This window comes from Gavia stellata, chromosome 2 (assembly GCF_030936135.1).
Source record: "Gavia stellata isolate bGavSte3 chromosome 2, bGavSte3.hap2, whole genome shotgun sequence".
Lineage (NCBI taxonomy): Eukaryota > Metazoa > Chordata > Aves > Gaviiformes > Gaviidae > Gavia > Gavia stellata.
This window is the reverse complement of record NC_082595.1, coordinates 64098832-64125230: the sequence shown is the minus strand read 5'-3', so window position 1 is coordinate 64125230 and position 26399 is coordinate 64098832. Positions and strand designations below refer to the sequence as shown.

The window sequence follows — 26399 nt, the reverse complement described above, 5'->3', positions numbered from 1 at the left end:
AAATGGATACTTTTCTGTTTTCCAACATGCAATGAATTGGTATTTTTATCCTCTTACTACTATCTTGATTATGAATAATCTATACTGGATTTGGTTTAGTTGTTCTCTTGTAAGTTCCCCGTGTACAGAAGTCCACTACAAAATTTTTCTGTTGAGATTGTCACCAGCTAAAAAGCATTAAAGACACCAGTAATATGTATATTTGACAATGAAGCCTGTGAAAAGTGACATACCTATAGGTTGCTGGCAACTGGGAAATGAAGGAGCATTTACTTGACAGACAGTTCTTGTCCTATGTTATGTAGGAAGGGCTTGTGCAACAGGATTTTCATTTGATGAAGAATAAAAAGGTACTACAAATTTCCCAAATGCTCGCTCTTAATTTTTATAACATACATTTTCAAAAGTTAGGGTGATAAAATGGTTACGATAATCTTAAATTGATGTGACTGTTTTCACTAAAGACTTGGTACAAACTCAAGTTAAAGTAAAAGTATCATTTAATTAAAAAATATACATAAAATCGTGAGGCCAGATTTACATGGTTAAGATGGCGAGTAAAATATATACTCAGTGTGTTAAAGTGGCAAATAGAAATGTCAAAACTGTTATTAGCTGGAATAAAGTTAAATGGAACTTTTCTGTTCATACTGACTCGTCTGTACATTATATAGCTATACTTGAGCCATACAGTGGCAAATACAGACAGGGTAAGTACAGAACTAGAAAGTCCCTTTCAGCCTTGATCTCACCTAGCCCAGCAGGTTGGACATCCATTTGATCTTCCAGACTGTGCACATACAACACAGCTCTAATCAAAATAAACCTTTCAAACAGCAAGGACTGCCACTCAATGACAGCAATACCTGTGGCTGTGACACAACAGGATGATTAAAAGGAAGGAAGCAAAAGCCAGGGGAGCTCGCTATTCTTGCAAGGAAACCGAAAACAAATGTACTGATGACAAATGCTTGCGCTGTTATTTTTATAAAAGTATGCAGATGTTAAGTCAAAGGAGGGGCAAAGTTTGGGTTTTCTTTTTTTTAATACTTAGAAGGTATGATAAGGACCTTTCACTTAAAAACAATCAATTGCAACATTACAATGAGTATTTCATTATACTTCCATTTCAATAAATATTTATACTGGTGCTGAAGCTCTACAGTGCCAGAAGTCAGCAGCACAAGTGTGTTGCTAGATGACTTTGTATACTAGGCATGACATCCTAATGCTGTCATCCAAGTGTAAAAAAAGAAAATGTGGGAAGAAAAGAGGAAAGAAAAGAGGAAAAAAACCCGGAGAATAGAAAAGGAAAACAGGAAAAAATAAAAGAGAAAAAAGAGGAAAAAAGAGGGGAAAAAAGAAAAAAAGGCAAGGTGAGAAGGAGTGTGGAGAACAGCAGTCTCCCAGGAGAGGCAGTCTGACTGCTATCCTTTGCACACAAAGGAGGCACGCTGCCACATGCTCCTTTCAGATGCCCTACTCCAGAAATTATTTACTGTCTATGTAGATGTGGGGTTTAATACAGAACACGTCCCCTGTAATTCTTTTTTATTTTTTTAAAAAAAGAAGCTTTAACCATATAGTTTATAAGATGTCCTTTATAGATGGTACGTTCCTGCTAGATCACTTTTATCTTACTGCATTTGTAAGATGAAAACAGTGATCCAAAATAGTTTTGAGGATCTGACTGCAAGACAGTGTAATTCTCTATTTCATTGACCAGAAGACACAATAAGCAGTGCTTTATTGCAGTTAAATTGTTTCTCCAGCAATTCTTTCTTTTCTCTTTCTATAGCCAGTACAAAATTGAAAAAACTTACAAGGTCGAATTAGCCAAAAAGACATTAGAAGTTAAGCCTGTTGAAGTCTGTTGTATAGTAGCAGTGGCAGTCATTCCTTTTGGATCATTTTGTAGTAAATTTGCCACTTTGCAGAAGTAACTATTTAACCTATATATGAGATATTTATGGGCAATCTGATGAGAAGGATTTTTGCTCTGAGTTAGTGTGAGGTTAAATCAATACAGACAAAATATGAAAATACTGTATTACAAAACTATAAAGCTTTTCATAAATGATGGTGAAAGTTCTTCAAATAAATTATATATGAGAACCCTACAGCCACTACATAAATAATAAAAAAAAACCACCAGCAGCTGTGTTACCATCCAAATCTTGACAAGCCATGTAACTAAGTAAGGAGACAAAATGAAAGTAAACCAAGATAATCAATATATCCATGACTACACCCAGACCCCTTACTGTGACACCTAAACCACACTCCCTCTACATGCAAAGAAGAACGAGCTATATTCAGACCACTGAATATTTTATATGTATTTATATGTATTTCATGCCTCCTTCCACCAACTATATCGTATCAACCTAACGTTCTTTCTTTTTATTTTTTTGTATTTGCAACCCTCAAACACATGTTGAAATTGTTCTTCTTGGCAATCAGTATTATGCAGTTGTTTGACCCCAGCAAGCAAATTATTTAAGAAAAAACCCTGAAGCTTCTTTGCACAAAAAGGGGCCCATTTTTTAGTGAGAAAGCATATCCAGAGAGAAGCACCTTTTTAGCTACTGGCCATCACGTCTACCAGTTGGCTAGAAATATTTGTGCTAGCTGATCGGTTCTGAACCCCAGTTATTCACCTTTCTAGCACATTACTGTGCTAACAATTAACCAATATTGCTTCTGACAAAAATGTTGCACTGACTCATACTTTGGCACTAAAAGGCAAGGAGTGTGAATTCAGCAGCTGACAGCAGCAGGTTAAAAGAAGGTGCTTCAAGAGGATTTAAAACTGAAGTAACAATACAGTTGTGTGGGGGAGGAAAATTCCCAAACAAAACTTCAGTTGCTTACCTTGTCATTTAAGGTTGGGTCGTTCAATGAATAGAGTTTATTTGTAATATCTTTGCCAATAAGATACTTAAAGATCTCATAAAGAAATGGCTCAGATTCCAGAAAATAGGTCAGCCTTTCCCTGGACCAGCACAGGAACTTGCAGTTATCATCTGCAATAATGGTGACCTGAGAAAATACATGCTCAGAATTAGCACATTTAAACATGCTTTAAAATAAGTGATACCATTTTATTTGTGCCTCCAGTTAAAATAACTCTTAAAGCCATAAAACTTTTCAGTATCCCTTAGAACGCGATATTTACAAATCTCAGATATTTATTATCCTGATATTTTTAACTGATAAGCATTGCCAGTTTGTTTTTTCAGAAAACCTGGGGGGAGATAATAGGGGAAAATCTCTCTTAAGTTCCAATCTGTAAAAGCATTTATGTTAGAGGAGATTTATATATAAAGTCAGTCCTACAGTGACGACACTACTCACATCCCAATAGGCCTACATGTTGCTTGGTTTTATTTTATGTCACTGTCACCAAACAGAAACAACGGGTCTAATCCAAAGGTCTCCATCAAAGTGTGGGGGTTTTTTTAATAAAAAAAGTTTCACCTTTCTCTCTTCACCATCAACCCTGTTGATCCCACAAGTACCACAAGGCTCTGTTTGCTCAGTTACTGATAATTCTGCTATCAATAGTCACAGAGGAGCTTGCACCCTCTCTAGGGTGGCTGAACCTGCCAGGTTCATCCCCCTGTGCCGGCAGAGGGCAATGGCACACCGAAACCTGCACCGCTCGGTGATACCCAACAGCGTGTTTTGCAAGAGAAAGTCGGTCATCTATGAAGAAATCAGGTGCTCTCTGCTATTACAAGCTAAGATTACCTCCTGAAAAATTAACAATATATAAAGCCCAAGAAATAACGGGAAACTGACAGATATCCATGGATTTTAACGTCATGGTCTGTAAGACAAGCACACAGGCTGAGGAAGAATTTGCCAGCGCTGCCAGCAGATGGGGTCCTTAAGATTGAATCTGTGTCCTCTTGCAATGGCAACGCTGACAGTGTTTATATAGCAGTAACAAGCAGAACTCACAAGTGAAGGATGTACACCGCACCAGATTACAATAATTTTTAAGGCAGGCAGAAGTTGAGGCATGAGCCTTTTCCCTTCAGAGGGACCAATTCGCATCCAGTCGCTTATGAAATAGGCTGTGCCAAGAGGGTGGCCGTGCTGCAGGACGCCTCACTGCTGCACAACGAATACATCTGGACAGCTCTCTCTCCTTGGCGTTAAGCCTAGTGTTTGACTGGAACATATGACATCAATCACTGATTTCAGAGTCTACATTACTCTCCCTCCCTCCCCTTCTGCCAGGGTATCAGCGTGGATGTACCCAGTCAGCCACCGTCCTGGCGTTACTACACATCGCCAGTTAAAGAACAACAAGCAAGAGGCAGCAAAATAGCCATTTCAGTACTATGTGAAAAAAACCTTCTCTAACAGTGTTTTTTCCCCAGAAGCTACAGTATAATATATCCTTTAATGTAGTAGCATAATTACACAGCTAGAGACATATACCCTTACTGTTCCCCATATGAATATTTTTATTCAAAATACTGTGACCTCTTTCAGCTTATGTTGCTTTAACAACTTTCAAAATGACAGAAGCATTTATACGTTTAGATGAATACCAATTTCAAACTACTAGTGGCTGAATTTTTACTCTTTCATTTTAGTAACACCAAATATTACAATAATTATTTTTCCTTTTCTGTTTTTGAACCAGTGATGAGACTGCACACATCAACTCTTTTTCCAGTAAAGCTATCTCTTAAATTATTTGTCCTGAATAATCTCTTAACACAAGATAAACTTGGAAACAGGAACAGAGAAGAGAACAGCAAAAGCCAGACTGCTCAGCAAACACCATCATAATACTGTTTTGCAGTATTTAATTTTACAAGTTATTCTTGATACGGTCCATCATGAAACACCAGTACTAGAGAGCTAGCAAAATTATGCAAATAGTTCACTGTTGATCACATTTACACTCTGTTTTTTTATGATCTCAGCTCATATCCAGTGACATTTAAACCAAAGCGTACCTGGAATTTTTCACCCCGGTTCATCTGCGTTGATCGAAATTCAGGAGAATCTATAAAGGCACAGGGGTAAATATTATGCAGAAAATGCCCTCGGTAAGACACCTTCATTCTGGAAATAAAAATGCATGAAACAACATTTTAAAGTCATGGAGGTTGATTAATTTAATCTAAATTTGAGATGATTATTGACAGTGGTAATGCGGCAGGTAACAGGCAAAAATATGTTCATCTTCTGGAATTTCAGCCCCAGAGCTAACATATTTTCTGCCTAAACCTCTGCCAATTCCAAGCAGAACAGGCTGCCAGCCAAACTGAGTTGCCAGACATGGAGTGCATGCTCAGAACATTGCTATTGGAAATGAAAAAGGTCTTCAGGGTTATGTTATACAGCCAGACCAGAATCAGACTTCCTTTAGATAACTAGCTTTACAGTAATGAGCAGCGAATGACTTCGAAGAAAAATGATGAAACCTGACGTCACTGTTGCCATCAACAGAAACTGGTTAAAATATTGGCTGGAACTTAGCAGGAGCTTCAAGATTACAGCCTGGCCACGGACAGTTATCTTACCCTTCTCACCCGGGTCCTGTCAGCCTCTGGGCAGTGCACCTGCCCCTCTCTGCTTATATGTACATGTGCAATGAATCAATTCCAATAGGCCTGTTGTTTTAAAGTCTACTGGAGGGGTATTTTTTCCTTCCCTCCCGCACAGTATTTTTTAACCTTAAAACCTGAGAATGCACTGATAAGACAACTTAGACATCTAAGACTCAAACAAATCTCTTGCTTGGTCTGGAAGACACTGCCTTCGGTATTATACAAATATAATTCCTACTAAAATCCATGCAGCTGCACACGCAAGTGGAGACATAATATGCTCCCAGTAGGAGACATCACTTTCATTTGAAAACAGCGTCACAAAATATGGCTATAGACTATTTGGCTATAAACCATAACGTGCTACAAACAGTATCATTAAAAAAGCTAACAAAACCCCCAACAACATTCTAATCTATTCAACCATCACACAAAGCATGAGGCTGTCCTCAGGCTTCACAGAACCTACTTTCCCTTCAGCAGGATGCTTAGCCTATCATCAACAGATGTTTTATCTTCTGCAGCATAGGCTTGACCTATCTTTAAAGTCTGAATGTTGCAGAATTGTCCAGTTAGTCTTTGGAAGAGCTCTGGAGGCACATGGAGAGGTTCAAACATTCTCTTGTAGAGGCTGCTAAGCTCCTTCTCTATCTTGATCTAGAATGCAAAACCAAAAGGCATCAATAAACACAGAGGCATTAGTTAAAAAAGAGTAAGACTGCGCACATGTTTTAGTTGCTGCATTTGAGGAACATCTTTGTTATGTTTAGGCAAGGGAAGAACTGGTAAATGTGTGACATCTATCCACAAACATTGCCTATGATAGGGTGACCAAAACCTTACCTAAAACTAGCCAGGTTGGTGCTTTAGGATGCTGTTCCATCCAAGTGGCACATTAAATCAGACACAAAGAGTCTTTTGAGATGTCAGCTGATGTAACAGTGAATAGGACTTGGGCCAGAATTGCACAGGAAAAAAATTAGGTTGCCTGCATTTTTCATACCATGTGCACACCTTGTTCTGGCCATCTCTCAGGCTCTCCTGGGAGCCCCTTTCATCCCTGAGCTTCTTGGCTTACTTGCAGTAGAAAAGCAGTACTATGAGTCCTGAAAAACAAACCCGTCATATTGAAACCACGTGGGATGAGGGAGGGAAAAACCCAACAATGCCAGATGAACATCCCACATCTAGGAGCCCACCCAATCTCAGGCAGTGGCAATGAGGGAAAGAACGTTGGCTAAAATCCCAAGCCTGGACGTCTGTCTTGAATGAAGGCAGCAGGGAATGAGACAGTGTCCCAGCCCCCCGGAAAGCAGAGGCAGCCTGAACAAAGCCTGCATATTTGCTAGGAGGAAAACAAATTAGAACAATATGCATCAGATAATGACAAGATAAAATATACATAGAACAGAGACTGAGGAAAAGCAACCATGAAAAATAGGCAGAAAAAGAAGAAAAGGAGTCACCACTTCAACAAATGAGAATATTCCAAGTTTACACTATCTTCTAGACTTTTTTTTATTTCAATATTAAAAAAAAGGGAGGACAGAAGGTGGCAGCACAAGAGTCCAGGAGTCACTTTTCAGCTGACAGTAGCCAACAGTGGGACTCAAGAAACTTCTGGTCACATTGTGGCTGGAGGAGGTGGGGAATCCAGAATGACCGTGGGAGGCCCCAGGCTATCTGAGGTCCATGAGGGCTTCAAACTCTCACTATTCTCTCCCCAGGAGAGCATTTTAGGGTGAAAATATTAGTCTTTAGCCCCTAAGAGATGTATGTATTCCACATCAAAAATCCTCCCTGAGCTGTTTTCAGTAGAATTACCTGTGTGTGTGAAACAGTAAACCAGGCATAATGAAAAGTTTTTGGAAAACCAAGAAGGTTTCCTTGTTACATTTCAAATTTATTTAAATATAGAACAAATTGAGCTGAGGCAGAAACTTCCTGGATGTGTGGAAGCATATTTGGAGGATTTCACACACAGCCTCAGTCACTGATGCGATCCATCCCACATTTGGGCCACTGAATGCCATGAGAGTCACTCTGGAAGTGACAATCCAGTGGGCAGAGATGGTGGGTTAATCCCACAGAAATAGTATACAGTTTGTTATTAAATTGCTAAGCAGGAAGATATAAGGCTGCTTATGTGACCTTGCCGTTATCATTTCATGACTTCTCAGCCTTTATAATTCCACAAAAGCCCAACAAAAGGACATCCCAAACCTGCAGACTTCACTTTTCACCCAGATGGCCTCAAACCATGAAAAGTAAAAGCAAGTTTATAAGCCACAAGGATTTTTATGCAGCCTTCATGTGAAACACACACCAATACCTGGTTCCAAGGGCTTCATGTAAAAAATTCTCGTGAGAGCGCTCCTGAGAACTTTCTTTTCCTTACTCATAGCCAAACTTATTGCCAACTTTGTGCACATTTACCACCCACAACTGTATTAAAGCATTCAGTTTATTTGATTTTTTGATCTGTCCATACATAAGCTTCAATCAAACGTGAATTACTGCCTCCTCAAAACATTTAAAGGGATCTTTCCATTTCATTACACAGTCAACATTTTGTTACATGTCTCCCTCCTTCTATAAATTAATCTCTGACCAAGAAATGCTATCAGAACCAAGAACAAGAGGGCTAGAATATAAATGTTCAGACAAGATTAACAATGAAGTCACAGAATGACAGAATGGTGGAAGCTGAAAGGGACCTCTGGAGGTCAGCTGGTTCAACCCCCATGATTAACCAGGGTCACCTAGAGCCAAGTTGCCCAGGACCATATTCAAAAGCCACGTGAACATCCCCAAGGATGGAGATACCACAGCCTCTCTGGGCAACCTATGCCACTGCTCCACCACCTTTACAGCAAAAAAGTGTTTCCTGATGTCCAGACTCTCCTGTGTTTCCATTTGTGCCCACTGCCTCTGGTCCTGTCACTGGAATACTGTTGCCCCTCTTTGCTGCAAGGGCACATTGCTGGCTCATGTTCAAGCTGGTGTCCACCAGGACCTCCAGGTCCTTTTCTGCAAAGATGCCTTCCAGCTGGTCAGCCCCCAGCATGTGCTGGTGCATGGGGTTGTTCCTCCCCAGGTACAGGACTTTGTACTTCTTTTTGAACTTCATGAGGTTCCTATCAACCCATTTCTCCAGCCTGTTGAGGTCCGTTTGGCTGCCCAACCTTCTGGCCTATCAGTCACCCCTCTCAGTTTTGTGTCATCAGGGTACACTCCGCCCCATCATCCAGATCACTAATGAAGATATCAAACAGGACTGGGCCCAGTATTGACTCCTAGGTTACACTGCTAGCATACACACTAGCGTAGTGTGTAGAGTACATACCTCCAACTAGACTTCACACTCCTGATTACCACCCTCAGACCAGCCATTCAGCCAGTTTTCAATCCACTTCACTGTCTCCTCATCCAGCCCCCACTTCAACAGCTTCTCTATAAGGATTTCATGCAAGACAGTGTCAAAAGCCTTACTGAAGTTAAGATAGACAACATCCACCGCTCTCTCCTCATCTACCCGGCCACTTATTTTACCGTAGAATGTTATCAGGTTGGTTAAACAGGACTTCCCCTCGGTGAATCCATGCTGACTGCTCCTGACCACCTTCTTGTCCTTCATGTGCCTGGAAATGGTTTCCAGGATTAGTTGTTCCATCACCTTCTAAGGGACTGAAGTGAGGCTGACCAGCCTGCAGTTCCTGGGGTTCTCCTTCTTGCCCTTTTTGAAGAAAGCAGTGGCATTTGCTTTCCTCTAGTCCTCAGGCACTTCTCCCAGTCAACATGATTGTTCAAATATTATCAAGAGCAGCATCACAGTGACATCAGCCAGCTCCCTTGGCACTTGCGGGTGCATGCCATTAGGGCTCATAAACAGGCAGACTTTGGCCTGTTCAGGACACTGGTTGAGAGAGTCCCTTGGGAGATGGTCCTGAAGGTCAAAGGGGCCCAGGAAGGCTGGGCCTTCTTCAAGAAGGAAATCTTAAAGGCGCAGGAGCAGGCAGTCCCCATGTGCCATAAGAAGAGCTATCGGGGAAGACGACCGGCCTGGCTGAACAGGGAGCTTTTGCTGGGACTCAGGAAAAAAAGGAGAGTTTGGAAGAAGGGGCAGGCAACTGAAGAAGAATACAGGGATCTCGTTAAGTCATGCAGAGAGGGAATTAGAAAGGCAAAAGCTCAGCTAGAGCTCAATCTGGCCACGGTCATAAGGGACAACAAAAATTGTTTTTACAAATACATTAACAACAAAAACAGAGCCAAGGAGAATCTCCATCCTTCATTGGATGCTGGGGGGGAACACTGTCACCAAGGACGAGGAAAAGGCTGAGGTACTTAATGCCTTCTTTGCCTCAGTCTTTAATAGCCAGACCAGGTATCCTCAGGGTATTCAGCTCCCTGAGCTGGAAGACAGGGATGGAGAGCAAAATAAACTCCCCATGATCCAGGAGGAAGCAGTTAACGACCTGCTATGCCACCTGGACACTCACAAGTCTATGGGGCCTGATGGTATCCACCCAAGGGTGCTGAGGGAGCTGGCAGAGGAGCTTGCCAAGCCGCTCTCCATCATTTATCAACAGTCCTGGTTAACGGGGGAGGTCCCGGATGACTGGAGGCTTGCCAACGTGACGCCCATCTACAAGAAGGGACAGGAGGAGGATCCGGGGAACTACAGGCCTGTCAGCCTGACCTCGGTGCCAGGGAAGATTATGGAGAGGTACATCTGGAGGGCGCTCACGGGGCACGTGCAGGATAACCAAGGGACCAGGCCCAGCCAGCACGGGTTCATGAAGGGCAGGTCCTGCTTGATCAACCTCATCTCCTTCTATGACCAGGTGACCCGCCCAGTGGATGAGGGAAAGGCTGTTGATGTTGTCTACCTGGACTTTAGTAAAGCCTTCGACACTGTCTCCCACAGTATTCTCCTGGAGAAGCTGGCGGCCCGTGGTTTAGACAGGTACACTTTTCGCTGGGTAAAAAACTGGCTGGATGGCCGAGCCCAGAGAGTCGTGGTGAATGGGGTGAAATCCAGTTGGCAGCTGGTCACAAGCGGAGTCCCCCAGGGCTCAGTTTTGGGACCGGTCTTGTTTAATATTTTTATCAATGATCTGGATGAGGGGATTGAGTGCATCCTCAGTAAGTCTGCAAATGACACCAAGTTGGGCGGGAGTGTTGATCTGCTGGAGGGTAGGAAGGCTCTGCAGAGGGATCTGGACAGGCTGGATCGATGGGCCGAGGCCAATTGTATGAGGTTTAATAAGGCCAAGTGCCGGGTCCTGCACTTGGGTCACAACAACCCCATGCAACACTACAGGTTTGGGGACAAGTGGCTGGAAAGCTCCCCCGCAGAAAAGGATGTGGGGGTGTTGATCGACAGCCGGCTGAAGATGAGCCAGCAGTGTGCCCAGGTGGCCAAGAAGGCCAACAGCATCCTGGCCTGTATCAGAAATGGTGTGGCCAGCAGGAGCAGGGAGGTGATCGTGCCCCTGTACTCGGCGCTGGTGAGGCCGCACCTCGAATCCTGTGTTCAGTTTTGGGCCCCTCACTACAAGAAGGACATGGAGGTGCTGGAGCGTGTCCAGAGAAGGGCAACGAAGCTGGTGAGGGGTCTGGAACACAAGTCTTATGAGGAGCGGCTGAGGGAACTGGGGTTGTTCAGTCTGGAGAAGAGGAGGCTGAGGGGAGACCTCATCGCTCGCTACAGTTACCTGAAAGGGGGTTGCAGAGAGGTGGGTGTTGGTCTCTTCTCCCAAGTGACTAGCGACAGGACAAGAGGAAATGGCCTCAATTTGTGCCAGGGGAGGTTCAGGCTGGATATTAGGAAAAAATTCTTTCAAGTATTGGAACAGGCTGCCCAGGGAGGTGGTGGAGTCACCATCACTGGAGGTGTTTAAAGAACATGTAGAGATAGCATTGTGGGACATGGTTTAGTAGGCGTGGTGGTGTTGGGTTGATCGTTGGACTTGATGATCTTACAGGTCTTTTCCAACCTTAATGATTCTGTGACTTACATATGCCCATTATGTCACCTGACCTCAAGTTACACTGGTTTCACACTGAATCAATTACAATTAAATCTTCCACCAGTGACTACATTTACATGAAACTGAAGTTTTCATTTTCCTGTATGTTCCTTATGCCACAGTCTTTAACACCTCAGAGGACATCTACATGCGCAAAACAAAGATTAAATTTAAAACTAGCAAGAGAAATTGTCTTATGTCAGGGATTGCCCTAAACTGTTTGATTTCAAAGTATGTTCCATATACCTGTGAAGTTAGATGACAATTGGTTTTACCCACTGGTTCTCCAGGAACTCCCTCATTTTTAAACAGCCATACCAATTTAATTTGCACCTCTTTCTATACATGGACACTGCAACTCAAAGAGATAAATTCCTTTCTCAGATGAACATACAAGTAGCTCCTAAGACTCATGAATGCAAAACAACACCTACAGACCTGAGGGCAGGATTTGGCCCTGAAGTGCTAATGCTAGCACACAATTCAGGTTTCATGATCTTCCTCTAATGTACAATGCTTAAAAGAGAAAGCAATCATAACCACTTTCTTAAAGACTGATCAGGTTGGTAGATATATTTTAGATGGTCTCCCTTGTAACAGACTATTCACCTTTCACAAGCATCACTGACTGCTTCTCCAGTCATGCTTATGGGTCATATTCCAAGTGAGCCACATGGGTAGGTGTAATGTTTTGTTCAGCAGTAGTTGAAATATTCTGCCAGAGCTCCGAGTCAGAGCTCTGTAGAGACCCCGATTAGACTCTTTCAGCTTCCACTCAGACTAAAAAAGCCAAATCTGTAAAGCTCCAAGGAGTCAAAACCACAGAAATAATCTTCTGGTCAGAAGAGAAACTCGCTGCTATTTTGCATGCTCCATTTAATAAAATAAATATTTAACAACTGAACATATCAATTATTAATTTTGTAATATGACTAACTTGTAATTATTCTTCCATTTCTTCCTTTCCTTGAAAACATAATTTGTGAGGATGACTAAATAAAATTGATTTTGAGATAGGCAATATAATAGTTGCAGACAGAAAATTTCATTCAAAATTAGTTCCTGATAATTTTTTTCCCCATTCTCTAGCTTTCTATAAGAAAAGCACTTAAAAACAGCCTTCAAGTTCATAATAAACAGAATGTGTAAGACAGCTAAAAAGACACATGTGACTACCAGGTATCACTTCAAGTAAGCTTGCTGATCATAGTCTATAACAAAAAGATTCGTATATCGTTTGGGATATTACCCTGATTCCATATAATTTCAACTACTGTTTAAATTTACATAATTTACTAGGTATTTAGAGCCCAGTTTTCAGAGAACCAAGTAACCGCAGTTCCCAGCCCACAGCTGCAGTGGTAGGAATAAAAATTTGAAAGCTAGACTCCAGTTCTCCACCATGTTACAGTTTAGATCAGCATGAAGCAATTTGAATTTTTTTTCCTCATACTGCTAGAGAGCAGCAATGAAGTGCATCTCACCTATGACTATATAAAGCTAGGTTAGTAGTTTATAACAGTTGTGTAGGCTTTTTCTCTAGCCAGTGGGGAGGGATGTCACTATCACGTCTTAAACAGGTATTAGGTGGGTGGGTTGAATTCCACTGGACAACCAGCTTGAACTAGATGTTTAACTTGGAATCATCTTGTCTCACTCATCCATCTCCAATTCCTGTTTCATAAGGTAAAGCTATTGTTGCAGAAGTAAAGACCACAAATAATTATTTGTACTCTTTGAAAATGCTCTTCATTGTTACACTCAAATATTACATGCTTCCTCTCAGAGGCCTTTCATTTCTGGGAGCACCCATGTCCTGAACAATGTAATATTTCAGTACGAATATCAGAATATGACTGAGACTATTATTCATTCTTAGAAGTTCTGCCCAAATTATGTGCCTTGAATAAAAGTTCTAAAGGAAAAAAAGTTAAGACTTATCTTATACTAAGTTTCCTTTCAGGTCTTTCTGAAAAAAAGATCTTTCTGTATCATGTAATTGTTGGACAGTAAGCTGAGAACTAAACCTGAAAAGGAACTAGTGTTAAGGTGTGTAAGGGGATGTTTTAAAAAACAACACACCCCCCCCCCCCCCCCCCCGATTTAAAAGTAATTGCTGAAAATATTATGTATTGCACCAGTTAAAATAGTATAATATTTTTCATGTAATGTCCATAAATACTGTAATTTCTTAAACTTAATGGAAAGAAAAAAACCTGACATTATTTTAAGCCTTAATAGACTAGCCATGTAGTGCTGTTTCTTTGTATATCAGAACTAATTCTTGGCTAAGTTTTAAGTTGTAAAGGTCACGTAGCCCTGCAGATGGTAACCTTTGGGTGAATCTATGCTTCACACCGGAGGAACACTGCTGTAGGTAGAACCCTTCCTCTGTTAACACATACAAGTAGATGTACTCAATTTATCAACTTGTGGTAGACAGATGCAATTTAACCTTTAGCCTCTTTTTATAAGCTGTGGTTGCCTATTGGAGTTTGTTCTGCAGTTGTTTTTAGCCATACTGGTAAAGATTTTGGTCTTTCTACCATGTCTTTCATTTCCTTTAAATTCTTCTTTCTTTGACAGCTTGCTCTGGCTCTACTTAAGTTGAAATCCTTAACTTGCACAGCGTTATAGAAGACATCCACCAAAGTCTATTTTCCTATGTTTCCTCTAATGTTCTCTGCCTAGAATTCCAATTTATTCTATAGGTAAGAATAGCTGTGGTTTTGCACCATGTGTATGGTGCACAGTCTGTGGGAGTGCTGAGCACCTCAATTCTGCTGTGGTTCCATAGTCAGTGGGGAAGGGCTACAGAAATGGAGAGCAAACTTAAAGGCAGGTCCTCCAGTCCTTCCTCTCTTAGAGGTAATTTTCTACCAACTTCGGCAACTGACAGTTTATCAGTCAAGTTTCACATCCTTACATAACTCCCTCTTTTTAAACCCACCTATAGAATACTTCATCCACTTCTATCACTTATCCAAGTCCTACAAATAATTCTGCTAACAGATTTACTAGAGTATTTAGTGAAAATAGCTGGCACTTCAATAGGACGAAGTCTATACTATAACGCACAAAAACCCCAGCCTATGCTAACACAGCTTTTAGCATACAACTGTAATCACAGAAGAAAATGTTTTTCTTTCTTCATTCAGTATTGATTTACACATTGTAAAGCAATTTTTTTTTTCACTCAAGCACAAAAGTGTGTCCTCCTCCCAAGATGCTCCTTCACTCTCCAATAATCTTTTATTTAGACTTTTGGAAAGGGTTGGACGGGTATGAACCCAGGGACCATCACCCATGTTCTAAGGACACATGCCACAACTCACTTTTAAAAATACAGGTAAGTTTTAAGGCTTGGTCTTCTAGGGAAATTAATTTATATCAGCTGTGCGCTCCTGCCTTTTGCAATAACTTCTGACTTTGTTAGCCAATTCCTGTCCCATTTAACAAAGGACTAGGCACCTCAAGATGATATTAAAAGGCTAAGTTGATGGGTGGGTTGAGGGGAAGCAGAACATGCTAACTTGATGTCTTCATTGACAGAAAAGAATACAACACGAGCTCATCCCATATTAAAGACCAGAGTACCTGCATGGGATATCTAACTATAGACACAAACATGTAGAGTCTGGCTTCACTGGCTCTACATTATCCCAACTGTTATTTTGTGTGGTGCATTGGACAGCATGGCCATGGCTGACTAGCAGAAATACAGTGCAGTTTCACCATGCTGCTGCATCTTGACGATGACGCATAAATGGATTGAATAGTCTAAAATAATAGCATTAGCAATACAAACCAAAGAGGAACTTACCCTTTAACTGCAAAGATTACTCTGAGAGAGAGTAATTTAAATTACTAGAAATATTTACTACACATCTATAAACATCTAATAGTAGATCAGTCTAGTTAGTTTTAAGCTATCCTTCAGGAAAGACAGAGGTCAAGCATTATGCTGCCTTGCCAGGAAAGGAGGAGGTTGTTAATTTCCTAGCTGCTTTCTTGCACAGGCTGCATTGACTTGGTGAAGAACTTCTTTCCAGCTAGGTTTTTTTTTTGTACCAGCTGTTACACACTTCCAGAATGTGTCTGACTTTGGGCAAAGGCAGAGTTATTCTGCTAATAATGTAACCCCATATATATTCCTGTAATCTTCACATTATAAATCTATCTGCCTTAGATTTTGGAGACTAAAGAATGTAATGTTAACGTTTTGAACACTTAGCACTTCATTAATATTTGATGGGCACATAATAACAACGATTACATTAAAGATTATCTAATTTTGATGTGCATATACCAACAGAAGGCTGGGTTGCTAATTGTTTTGCAGAAACAGAATATACTTCTGGATGAAGAATACTAACAAAATAAATTGATTTTCTATTAGATATACATGTAGCTGAAGGCAGGGCAAGGAATCCTGTATTTTTGGTATACATTTCAAATATATTCTTAGAGTGCATTTGAAGAAAGTTATCCCAACACATCCTTCTGAAGGCAACAAAAGAAGTTGCAAAATTCCCAGACATGACCCTCAAAACTCAATGAATGCACTAAAAAGGATAAAAGGAAGGATCATTTCACTTAATACTGCTCTTCCCATACCTTACTCAATTTTCCTGCTTATCTGTGAGTCCCACAGATGTTCAAAAAGGGTAGTAGCATCTCACTTACCTTTCATTTGCATTTAAAAGCAATGTGGCAGTACAAAACATATGGGCTAAAGCACTTGTCAGCAAATCAAAGAGTGTGAAGGTCATTTATAAATGGACATCAGCATTTGTTCCTATGTTGAAATAACAGTCTGTTAGGGCACTTGTAATTTATCAGTCTCCTTTCCCACCACCAGAGGATGTTCAAGACTTAAAAGTGAGGTATGAAAGTTTGATCCCTCCCAAACTCCTAATTCAAAAAAATTACTGTCCTGGAATGCTCAATTTTAAGTATCTTAGCAGGATTTTATTTCAGGAGGTCTGTATGCATGTACTCTTGTGGGTGGGAGGGTGGGGAAAATGACAAAAAAAACACACAAACAAACCCCAAACTACCATTTCTGGTCTCTCTACAAAGAAACTATGTAAGCCCTTCTTTACCACCAAAACCAAACCGAAACCAAAACACAACAGCCAGAACCAGCCAATAGTAACTTTTAAAGTGAAATAATTTTTCAAGAAAATTATTTCCCTGAAATCCATAACGTACTACATCAGATCATAGTTATGGTCTGGATCCTGCTGAAGCACCTGACTTCACCCAAAAAAGCCTGTCCAATTCAAGAACTGCTGTGTAATTCATTGGTTTGTCCAGCAAACATGGGCAAAACTTCCTTTTTCTTGCATCTTACTAGACTGCTTGTGCAGTTTAGTTATTATACATACCGGTCTTCTCTTATACACTAGGTATGTGAAATGTAAAAGGTTGACAACCAAAAACACAGAATTCCAGATCATTATGTCCAAGGCACAACGGTAGAGTGTAGCCCAGATGATGAACAATGCACATCCTGAAAAATTGAAAAAAAAAAAAAAGGAAGTTAGATTGCACTGTACGAATGTGTTTATTGTTCAAAGTCATCAAGAATGTGTCCACTGGGTATAATTACACTAAAAGCAATGTATTCTATAAGCCTTACTACAGTTAGGCTCTATGGATCAACGTGTGCACAGGTAGCAGAGCTAATCACTACAATGCTACAAACAGGCACTGAGAGCAGGTTGACAGCAAACTGCAGTCTTACTGTATGGGACTGCAATACTGAACGACAATAATTCAGATCAGGACTGGGGAAAGCAGAAAGGTGCAGCCCACGATGGTCTGTTACTAAAATGACATAGAAATGGGATAGGGGAAGGTTGTGTCTTAAGTACAAAGAATTGAGTAGCTCACAAAACTTTATTACTACTACTGCATTAATTTGACAAACAAGAGCCTAAAAAAAATCTCCTAAAGTCATACACAGGTATTTTTGAAAATTTAAAGGAAGCATCACCACTGCATTTTGACAAGGTCACAGCAGGAACCTGAATTCTGTTTTATGACATCAAAGGAGAATATTTCAAATGCTTGTTCCTTTTTTAGTTGCTTTACTTTGCCTTATCTTTTAAAGCAGTTGTCATTATTCATTCTGTATGATTAGGGATACTATTTTTAGCCTACAAATACAATACTTATCAAATGATACATTATGCATCAGTGAGTCTCTCCCAGATAACTGTGAACCTACTGTCTGAGAGATGGCTGTAGAGGTCATAGATATATTTCCCCTTAAGTTTCATGCAAAGACAACAAGGAGAAAGACAAGATGCCAAATTAGTGTCCCTTTCCCTGAAGATGATACTGAATTCATGAACTCAATATTATCTATTCTGTCTGGATTGCTGATTGGCCAGGCAGCAGTTACATACAGATCAGAAAAATCAAGATGTGATGACTCTTGATCAGCTGTTTAATTAGACTACAAGGGATGGGAGGATACAAGGCCTGGAAGTACTGAAGGGGAGCAATATTGTGGAGCAGCACAGAGGTAGGGCAGGGTCATCAAAATAAAGGGGAGACCTTATTGCTCTCTACAACTACCTGAAAGGAGGTTGCAGAGAGGTGGGTGTTGGTCTCTTCTCCCAAGTGACTAGTGACAGGACTAGAGGAAATGGCCTCAAGTTGCGCCAGGGGAGGTTCAGGCTGGATATTAGGAAAAAGTTCTTTACTGAGAGAGTAGTGAAACATTGGAACAGGCTGCGCAGGGAGGTGGTAGAGTCACCCTCTCTGGAGGTATTCAAGGAGCGTGTGGATGTGGCATTGTGGGATGTGGCTTGATGGGCATGGTGCTGTGTGGTGTGGGTGGGTTGTTTTGGTGTGGGTTGTGATGTGTTTTGTGGTTGGTTTTGGTTTTTTGTGGGTGTGTGTGTTTGGTTTTTTTTTGTTTGTTTGTTTTTTTTATGGTTGGACTTGATGATCTTACAGGTCTTTTCCAACCTTAGTGATTCTGTGATCCCTAGGAACCAGGCTTCATTACTTCTGTTGCACACAGAATAAATTTGCTTCCAGTTGCCATCTTAGCTTGCAAAACCGATTCAGTATCTCTTCAAACTGCAACAAGACCTGCAGACTAAAGCAGCAAGCTCAGCAAGTGCAGAGCTCCCATCGCTTTTAAAACGAGAACTGCACAGACAGAAGGTCTTGCAATGCTCAGACCCTTGGTCATCAGTGCAGTCTGTTTGAATAAGTTATCCTACAATAGCTATAAAAAAAAGGCAAGATCATTGTAAATTCAACCACAGAAGTTCCATCATAAAATTGACCCACGCTATTATACGAATAAGCTTTCTCACTTAGCCTTAAGTGAGAGCATGCCTAAGTACTCTGCGTTGTCATACACCTAGTTTTATCTTTTCTGCACTGCAGTAACTCACTAATCCTTCTCCTTTGATCACAAAGGCCTTGTCCCACACAAAGTAGAAGGGCTTTGAAATAGCTGTGGGACTGCAAGACTGTTAACAAATGAAACCATGCTTGCTTAGGCTCAAGCATGCCAAACTTAGTTTTTCCTCTGAAGTCAAATTTTGGTATTACAAAATGCCTACAGTGGTGGAGGAAACACGACTGACTTCAGGAGTACAGACTGCACTTCATATCAAAAGCCCGCGCTTCTGAATCAGCAATAAAAATAATGCTGGTGATCCACAAGTGCCATGTGTTTGAACATACATTTAAAGAACACATGGGGTGACACCAAGCTTCTCAAGGAAAACCTTACCTATTGCAGACATACCAGTCAATGTACTTACTTGAAACCTAAAATTAAGGTCTTAAGGATCCATAGACTTAACTATGATTTGAAGACAACATAAAAAGGACATGGAGCTGTTGGAGCAAGTCCAGAGGAGGGCCACAAAGACAATCAGAGGGCTGGAGCACCTCTCCTCTGAAGACAGGATGAGACAGTTGGGGCTGTTCAGCCTGGAGAAAAGAAGGCTCCAGGGAGACCTTGTAGCAGCCTTCCAGTACCTGAAGGGGGCCTACAAGAAAGCTGGAGAGGGACTTTTTACAAGGGCATGTAGTGATGGGACAGGGGGTAATGGCTTTAAGCTGAAAGAGGGTAGATTTAGATTAGATATTAGGAAGAAATTCTTCACCATGAGGGTGGTGAGGCACTGGAACAGATTTCCCAGAGAAAGTGTGGATGCCCCATCCCTGGAAGTGTTCAAAGCCAGGTTGGACGGGGCTTTGAGCAACCTGGTCTAGTGGAAGGTGTCCCTGCCCATGGCAGGGGGGTTGGAAGTAGATGATCTTTCAGGTCCCTTCCAACCCAAACCATTCTATGAATGTAATGAATTTTAAGCAGCCAGTCATGTCTGAAGTAAATGGGGTCCACTTGTTTTCTAGTTGACATCTACACAGGTTCGAAGATATAAGTTGTATTTCTGGGAAGTTTTAAGAGCCTAGAGACATATAACCTTTCTAGAAATGGTCTGTCAGGGTCAGAACACACCCCCACTTACACCAGAAACACCTTCAGCAGAGTACAATGACCATGAATACGTGCTGGAATTTCACCGTAAGCTGAAGGGACCAGGAGAAAGCTCCGTAACATTCACAAACTGCTATTTCTGTCACGGGAAGGTCACAAATCTTTCCAGAATAATTCTCCTACCTATGGTGAGCAGGCCTCGCAGAAAAATCATATGAAGATTCAGAGTAGTTGGAATAACCAGTCCAACTGCAAAGCAAATGTTTGCCACATGGAAAACAAGATGATGAATCTCTTTCCAGTTTTCACATGCAGTCTCATTGAAAGGCACAAGGGTGGCATTTTTAAAGTCTGGAATAAAACCCAGTGGAGTAACAGTGAGTGGGCTCATTGCTGTCGTATTCATCTTGGAGATTCCTGCAATGAGAGAGAAAGGGAAAAAAATAAAAATCACTGTGCATTAAACTGAAATATATTAGTCATACACATGGATCTGGGGTTATTTTTCTCTCTTCCCAGGATATATTTTCCATTATCAATCATAGAAAAAAAAATCTGAAAATTATTTAAAACAGTAAGCTAGAGCTATAGTTCAGTAATGCTTTACTATCTCTTTCACTTAAGTGCTACGCTTGAAGAATGGTACGTTTCAAACTTTGGACCATATGCACATAAAGAACTCTGCTTGAACACTAGCTACTATGACTGTCATTCCTCAGTACAACATCCTATGTATTCTTCCTAGTCCTACATGAATTAAAAAAAAAAAAAAAAATAAAAAAATCACATTTCGGTCTACCATTTATTGAATGGGTCCACGATCTCAGGCAAAGTAAATATTTAAGAGAACTTAACAACCTAGATGAGAAATGAAAGAGAAAAAAGGTCTTGAAGGAGGAACACATGTGTTTGGTTGATTAAAACAAAAAGTCAACAAACCATACAAAAATCAGAACCAAAGACAATCTCAACTTCTGGCTTATTTGCAGGATCATTTGGAGGTCTCCTAAGCCACATATCATCTTGCACAGATTAACCAGAGTAGGCAAAAAACCCAAACCACTTTTGAGAACAGTAAATAAAAACTGCTGTTTCTCCTCTAGTTGATCAGATGCTACCAAATCAGAAAGGGAGATGCCCAGGCTGCTAAGTTAATGACAAGGTTGCCAGTCTTTCAGGGAAATCACTTGGTCTACCTAGTATGAGCATGCTTGCAAGACCTTTGGTTGTATGTGGAACTCTCGGAGAAAACAAGACAGTTAAAAAAGCTGATTTCTAATCTAAAAAATACATAGGGTTTTGTTGTAATAATAAATCTATCATATTTTCCTTTCACACCAATTAGGAGAAAAAAAATGCGGGCAAATATCTTCCCAATACAAAGTAAAAAATTCCTATTAAAAACAAACTACAGAGAGAAACTGGAAGATTTCAAGACATTGCCTTTAAAATCTTAAAAGCTGGTCTCTCTGGGGAACTGCAGTCAGTGTTATAAGGACTCCAGAAGGTCTTCCCAACCCAGAGCAGTTCCCAGCTGAAGGAACACAACTGTTCCTAGATGGGCTGTCAGAAACACAGGAGAACCCCACTTCCAGAGAGGCAGGTATGGTCCCCCGCTGCCGCAGCACTACAGATTATATGGAGTTCTGCTTGTGTCTTGTTAATGAAATATATGCACATATCACAAAGCAAACAGGCTCCATAACACACAACACGGTGGGATTTGCCTTCAAATATATTCTGTAGAAACAGTGCACATGTCCCTGCCGTGTGTGCTTACTGTCATGTAATTCATCTGCTCAGCAGACTTTCGAGTCACGGTTAATACACTCAGTATTTCCTGCAGACTGGAGTATGCTCAGCATTCCTCTGTTACTTGAAAGTGCTTCTTGGGCTGTGAAGAAATTTTGAGTTGCTTCAGTTTTATCCATTCTTTTTACTGTCTTCCCCCCAATCAGCTTGTGTACAAGGCCTAAGCAAGCTGGACAATTTCTGAAATTAATCAGTCTTTTAAACCCCTTTTGAAAGCAGTGGGAGGAAAGAAATCTGAAAGAAAACCTCAACCCTCTGATAGTAGTTCCTCTCCGATGCCCAGAGCCTGTCACAGCTAAGGCATGACAGAACATGCAGAGGCATCTTGCAGGATCAAACACCAGCATGAACATAGCGTACACAGTCTCTGGATAGAAATAATTTTAAAAGAAAAATTATATGTATCTAATTCTTAGCAGAATACATAATTCACTTATTTATTAAGAGCACACTTTCCTCTTTTCATTCCTACATTAGTTATTTGCAAAGGTTAATTAAGATGTGGGCTTTTGCTATAAACAAATTCTACACTAAATTGTTACCAACAACCATGGTTCCCAAACAAATTCATGGTCCAGGTATCATACATGTACCATCCAAACACACTCCTATTTTCCTTCAGCTCTTTCGCATGAATTTAGTGACGAGAGCCATGAAAGCAGCCTCACTGTCCTGACAAAGCCACTCACACACGGAGCCAAAGCATGAGCCCGCATGAGGCTTCAGAACCGGCATTTTAGCATGCTTATAAACCGAAGATAATTGCTTACTCTAGGTACCTGTGTTTGTGCTCATCTTACACGCATCTCATGATCGTGCTCCCGTTGTTTCCGAACAATATAAACGCCCTACACTGAAACAGCAGGATCTCTAGATCTCTTGCAAAAAGTTATCAGCTGAGTTTCTCTCTACATTCAGTCTTTCACTGCCTAGTCATCTGCTAATAAAAGCACCACTTAATGTGCCATCACGTGGTAAGAGAGCAAGACAACCAAACTCACATACCTATGCAGCACTGGCCATAAGTCCATCAACTCATTTCAAGACCAAAATGGGCTGCAAGAAGTAACTTCAGCTGCATCTGATTGCAAAGCCACAAAGCTTTCCAGATGCTTGATTTTTTGAACAGCAAAATTGTGTACCGTATCTTTGGGAGAATAGAGGCTACCTTACTCTTTAAGGCTTGGCCGCAAAGGATCACACGTTTGAAGACTGGAAACCCGGTCAACTACATGGCACGCGACGATCTCATGCTCTTCACAACCCAGCCAAAACACCGCTCCCCTCATTAGCCACAGATATTGATGCCACAACCCACCAGCCATAAACTGTCACAACGGGAAGATGTTTCTCCAACAAGCGTTGACCAAGTCATTGAAAGCCTTTGACAATAAAGTGTCCACAGTTGTAACAACAGGATGTTTAGTGCTTTTGAAAGTCTGGGCCACCTACTCAGCTGCCTAAATTAGAACCTAGGAACCTAAATCTAGCCGCGTCCATTTTTTATAAGCTTTTTCTTTAATACCTTGACGTCCTTATATGAATACATTTGAACTTAACTTACTACTCACAAACAAACATTGCAGCACTGCTGACGTACTGGAAAACAGTAAAAAGCTGCAGAACCTCTCTGTCAAGATGGTATTTTAAAGCTGGCAGAAACAGATTGATGCTATCTGCAAAATGACACAAGGACAGATTGTGACATGGGCTCTGAAGGAGAGCTGCCCATGAATTTCAACTAGGGAGCCTGTTCAAGAACCAACAAAAAAGGCAGGCAGAGTTACAAGCTCTAACCTAAAATGTTTGTCCACAGGTAACACCAGAAAGACAAATATTCAAAATAATAACTCTGTAATTTTTAGATCCAACTCTTTATTCCTAACGTCTACTGTTGTCAAATAACATTGAAGAATTAGCAAAAAGTCTGCTGTTCAACAGATGAACAAGCAATTATCATTTCCTACCCTCTGCTACCTCAAAGAGCCAAAAATTAATTTTGGAAATACAGAATCAGGCCGTTAAAACTTTAGTTTAGGGTTATGTGTGCTAAGGATTAATACAGCATAAGACTTTGAAGTCTTATGCTTAAGTCTTCAATACACAAAGACATGTATTAATATCAGAAGTTAAAAACGCAACCAACATGGTCAAATAATTTTGGAAAAACTGGGGAAATAGTGTCAACTGAAATGTATGCTTTACAGAGCATAAGACAAATAATTTTAAAAATATTTTTTATATCCAGTAAAGTAATTTTTCCTTCATATGGATTCAGATTTACCAAACTAAGAGTTTGAAAACTCAGCTGATTGGAAACTCAAGCCAATTTGTTGTCCAAACAAGAAAAAAAAGAGAACAAGTATCAAAAAAACTCCAGTCGGTGACACTTTAAATCTATCATAAATTAGCATAGTTAACAACAAAGCCTAAAATTTTTTTTTTGTGCATGAATTTGATAGACAGTTAAGGTAATAGATCATGTTTTTAGGTCTGAAAATACAAATCCTCAGAACATAAATGAGGTCAGCTTACTCTAGGATTTTTCTAAGCTCAGGACATCTTTACACAAGAGGCCAAACTTCTGAAAGCCATTCCCAGAAGTATTTAGTCCCTAAATCTTCAGACACAAAGATTTCTTTAAAAAAAATGGGGGTTTTATGTATACCTACACAACACTCACAGAAGATAGACGTAGAAGAAAATTTCAAAGCAGTTGGTTCTAGTGGGAGAACAGGTGAGCCAAACTGATACGGGACAATGCAGTGTCCCACTCACCTTGTCATCCACTTTACTGAGATTAGTCATATCTCACAGCTTTACGGTTCAACATTATTCAAGCGAGCTTCTAAAAGCTTTGTTTGAATATGTTTGTACAACTTTACAGTCATTGCAACTTTATAGTCCATCATTTATGTAGATGGATTTTGTGACTCTAAAGAAAAAAAACTGACAAAAGCTTGATTACTTTTTTCAAATCATATCTGCAGAACTTCAACTACTTTTCTATGGCCTTGTAGCACAAAAGCTTCATAGAGAATCTAGACAGTCAGTTTCTTTGCTTTTGTGAGCTGAAGACAAACTATTAGTGCTAGCATAATTAAGTTAATTACAGTTTAAGTTACCAATTTCCTTTTTATAATGAAGTAGGAGTGAATGGGAAAGTGGCATAAGAAAAGATGTATTTCAATATGCTCTTTGGGGCAAGTTCATTTCCATTAAACGTGTCATTAACCACAGAAATTTGTTAGTCTCACTCTACGCTTCATTCTAGAGAAAATTTAACAACATTTCCATTCTGCATAGTTAACAAAAACATCCATACCATGAGAAATACTCTTACACACGCTCAACATAACAGCAGCATAGCTGTACTATGGCACTGGAAGTTTGTTAAGCGTGTTTCAGCTCGCTCTCCGTTTTGATTACATTGCACAGAGATGCGCAGAAAGCCCGAGGTGAGGGACGCAAGCACAGTGCCACCCTGCAGCCCCGCTTTCCAGCCGTGCCTCCGAAGCTTCATTTTAGCCCACAACGTGCAAACACCGAACCCATCGAAACATTAAAAAAAAAAATAAAAACAAGCAACCCAAGCAACCCGCCCCTTTGCCCCACAAGGGGCCATTTCCAAGGCAGCGCCTGCCCGCGGGAAGGACAACAGCGGAGCCCCCGCTCCCCGGGCGCGCGTCGGGGCTGTGACCGGGGCGGGCAGGACCGCGCCCGGCAGCTGCGCCCGCAGCGAAACCCTGCGAGCCCCCGACAGGGGAAGGCAGGGGCCAGGGCAGGGGGCGCGGCCCCCCGGTCGCCGGCGGCAGGGCAGGTCCAGCACGGAGCCCGGCGCCCACCTCTCCTGCCGCCGCCGCCGGCGGGACCCCCGGCCCCGGAGGCAGAGGGACCCGACGACGCTGGCGCCTGCTGCCCGCAGCCAGTCGGAGGCACCCGCCGCCGCCGCCGCCGCCCAGGTAAACCGCCCCTCCGGCCGCTCGCTCGCTCGCTGCCCGCCGGCCTCCCCGCCGCAGGGCCGTCCCCCACCTCGGTGCTGCCGACAGACGGCGGCAGGAGCGCCCCTTACCTGCCCCGTGCCCCTGCCCGCGCCCTGGCAAAAGTTTCCCAGCCGGCCGGAGGACTCCGCGCCCGGGCAGGACGAGGACAGGCTGCCGCTCCCGGCACCGCGGGCACCGAGCCGCCGCTGTGACTAAAATAGGCAGCAGCCGGCGGGAGGCTGCGGGCGGCGCCAGCTCCGGGGCCGGCACCGGGCGGCCGCAGCGCGCAGGCGCCTCCGGCCGGCCCCGGGGGGCTGCGGGCGGCGAGGCCGCCGGGCGAGGCCCGGCCGCCAGGGGGCGGTGCGGTGCGCGGGGCGGGGCGGGGGTATGAGGGGCCAGCGGTTTGGGAGGCGGCCCTGTTCTCCGTGCCCCCCTTTGACTATAAGCATCACCTCCGAATATTCCCTCTCAATTTGAAGCCTGTGAGTGCTGAGCAGCACCCAGCTGAGGCATC

General features: G+C 41.8%; 1 protein-coding gene across 2 annotated transcripts in view; it reads right to left on the bottom strand.

Annotated features, from left to right (window-relative positions):
- Positions 1-26062, bottom strand: part of BVES (blood vessel epicardial substance) — a 34836-nt gene extending 8774 nt beyond the window's left edge. Inside the window, exons 1-6 of one of the 2 annotated variants that reach the window (XM_059835647.1) lie at positions 25975-26062; positions 20274-20507; positions 17002-17126; positions 6046-6233; positions 4980-5088; positions 2875-3042 (exon numbers count right to left, since the gene is read on the bottom strand). In XM_059835647.1, the coding sequence (XP_059691630.1) occupies positions 2875-3042; positions 4980-5088; positions 6046-6233; positions 17002-17126; positions 20274-20496 (813 nt within the window). In that variant the 5' untranslated portion in view covers positions 20497-20507; positions 25975-26062. Of the gene's footprint in view, positions 1-2874; positions 3043-4979; positions 5089-6045; positions 6234-17001; positions 17127-20273; positions 20508-22681; positions 22786-25974 lie in introns of those variants that run through there. The other variant, XM_059835646.1, reaches the window with a different exon arrangement.
- Between the last annotated feature and the right edge of the window lie 337 nt (positions 26063-26399).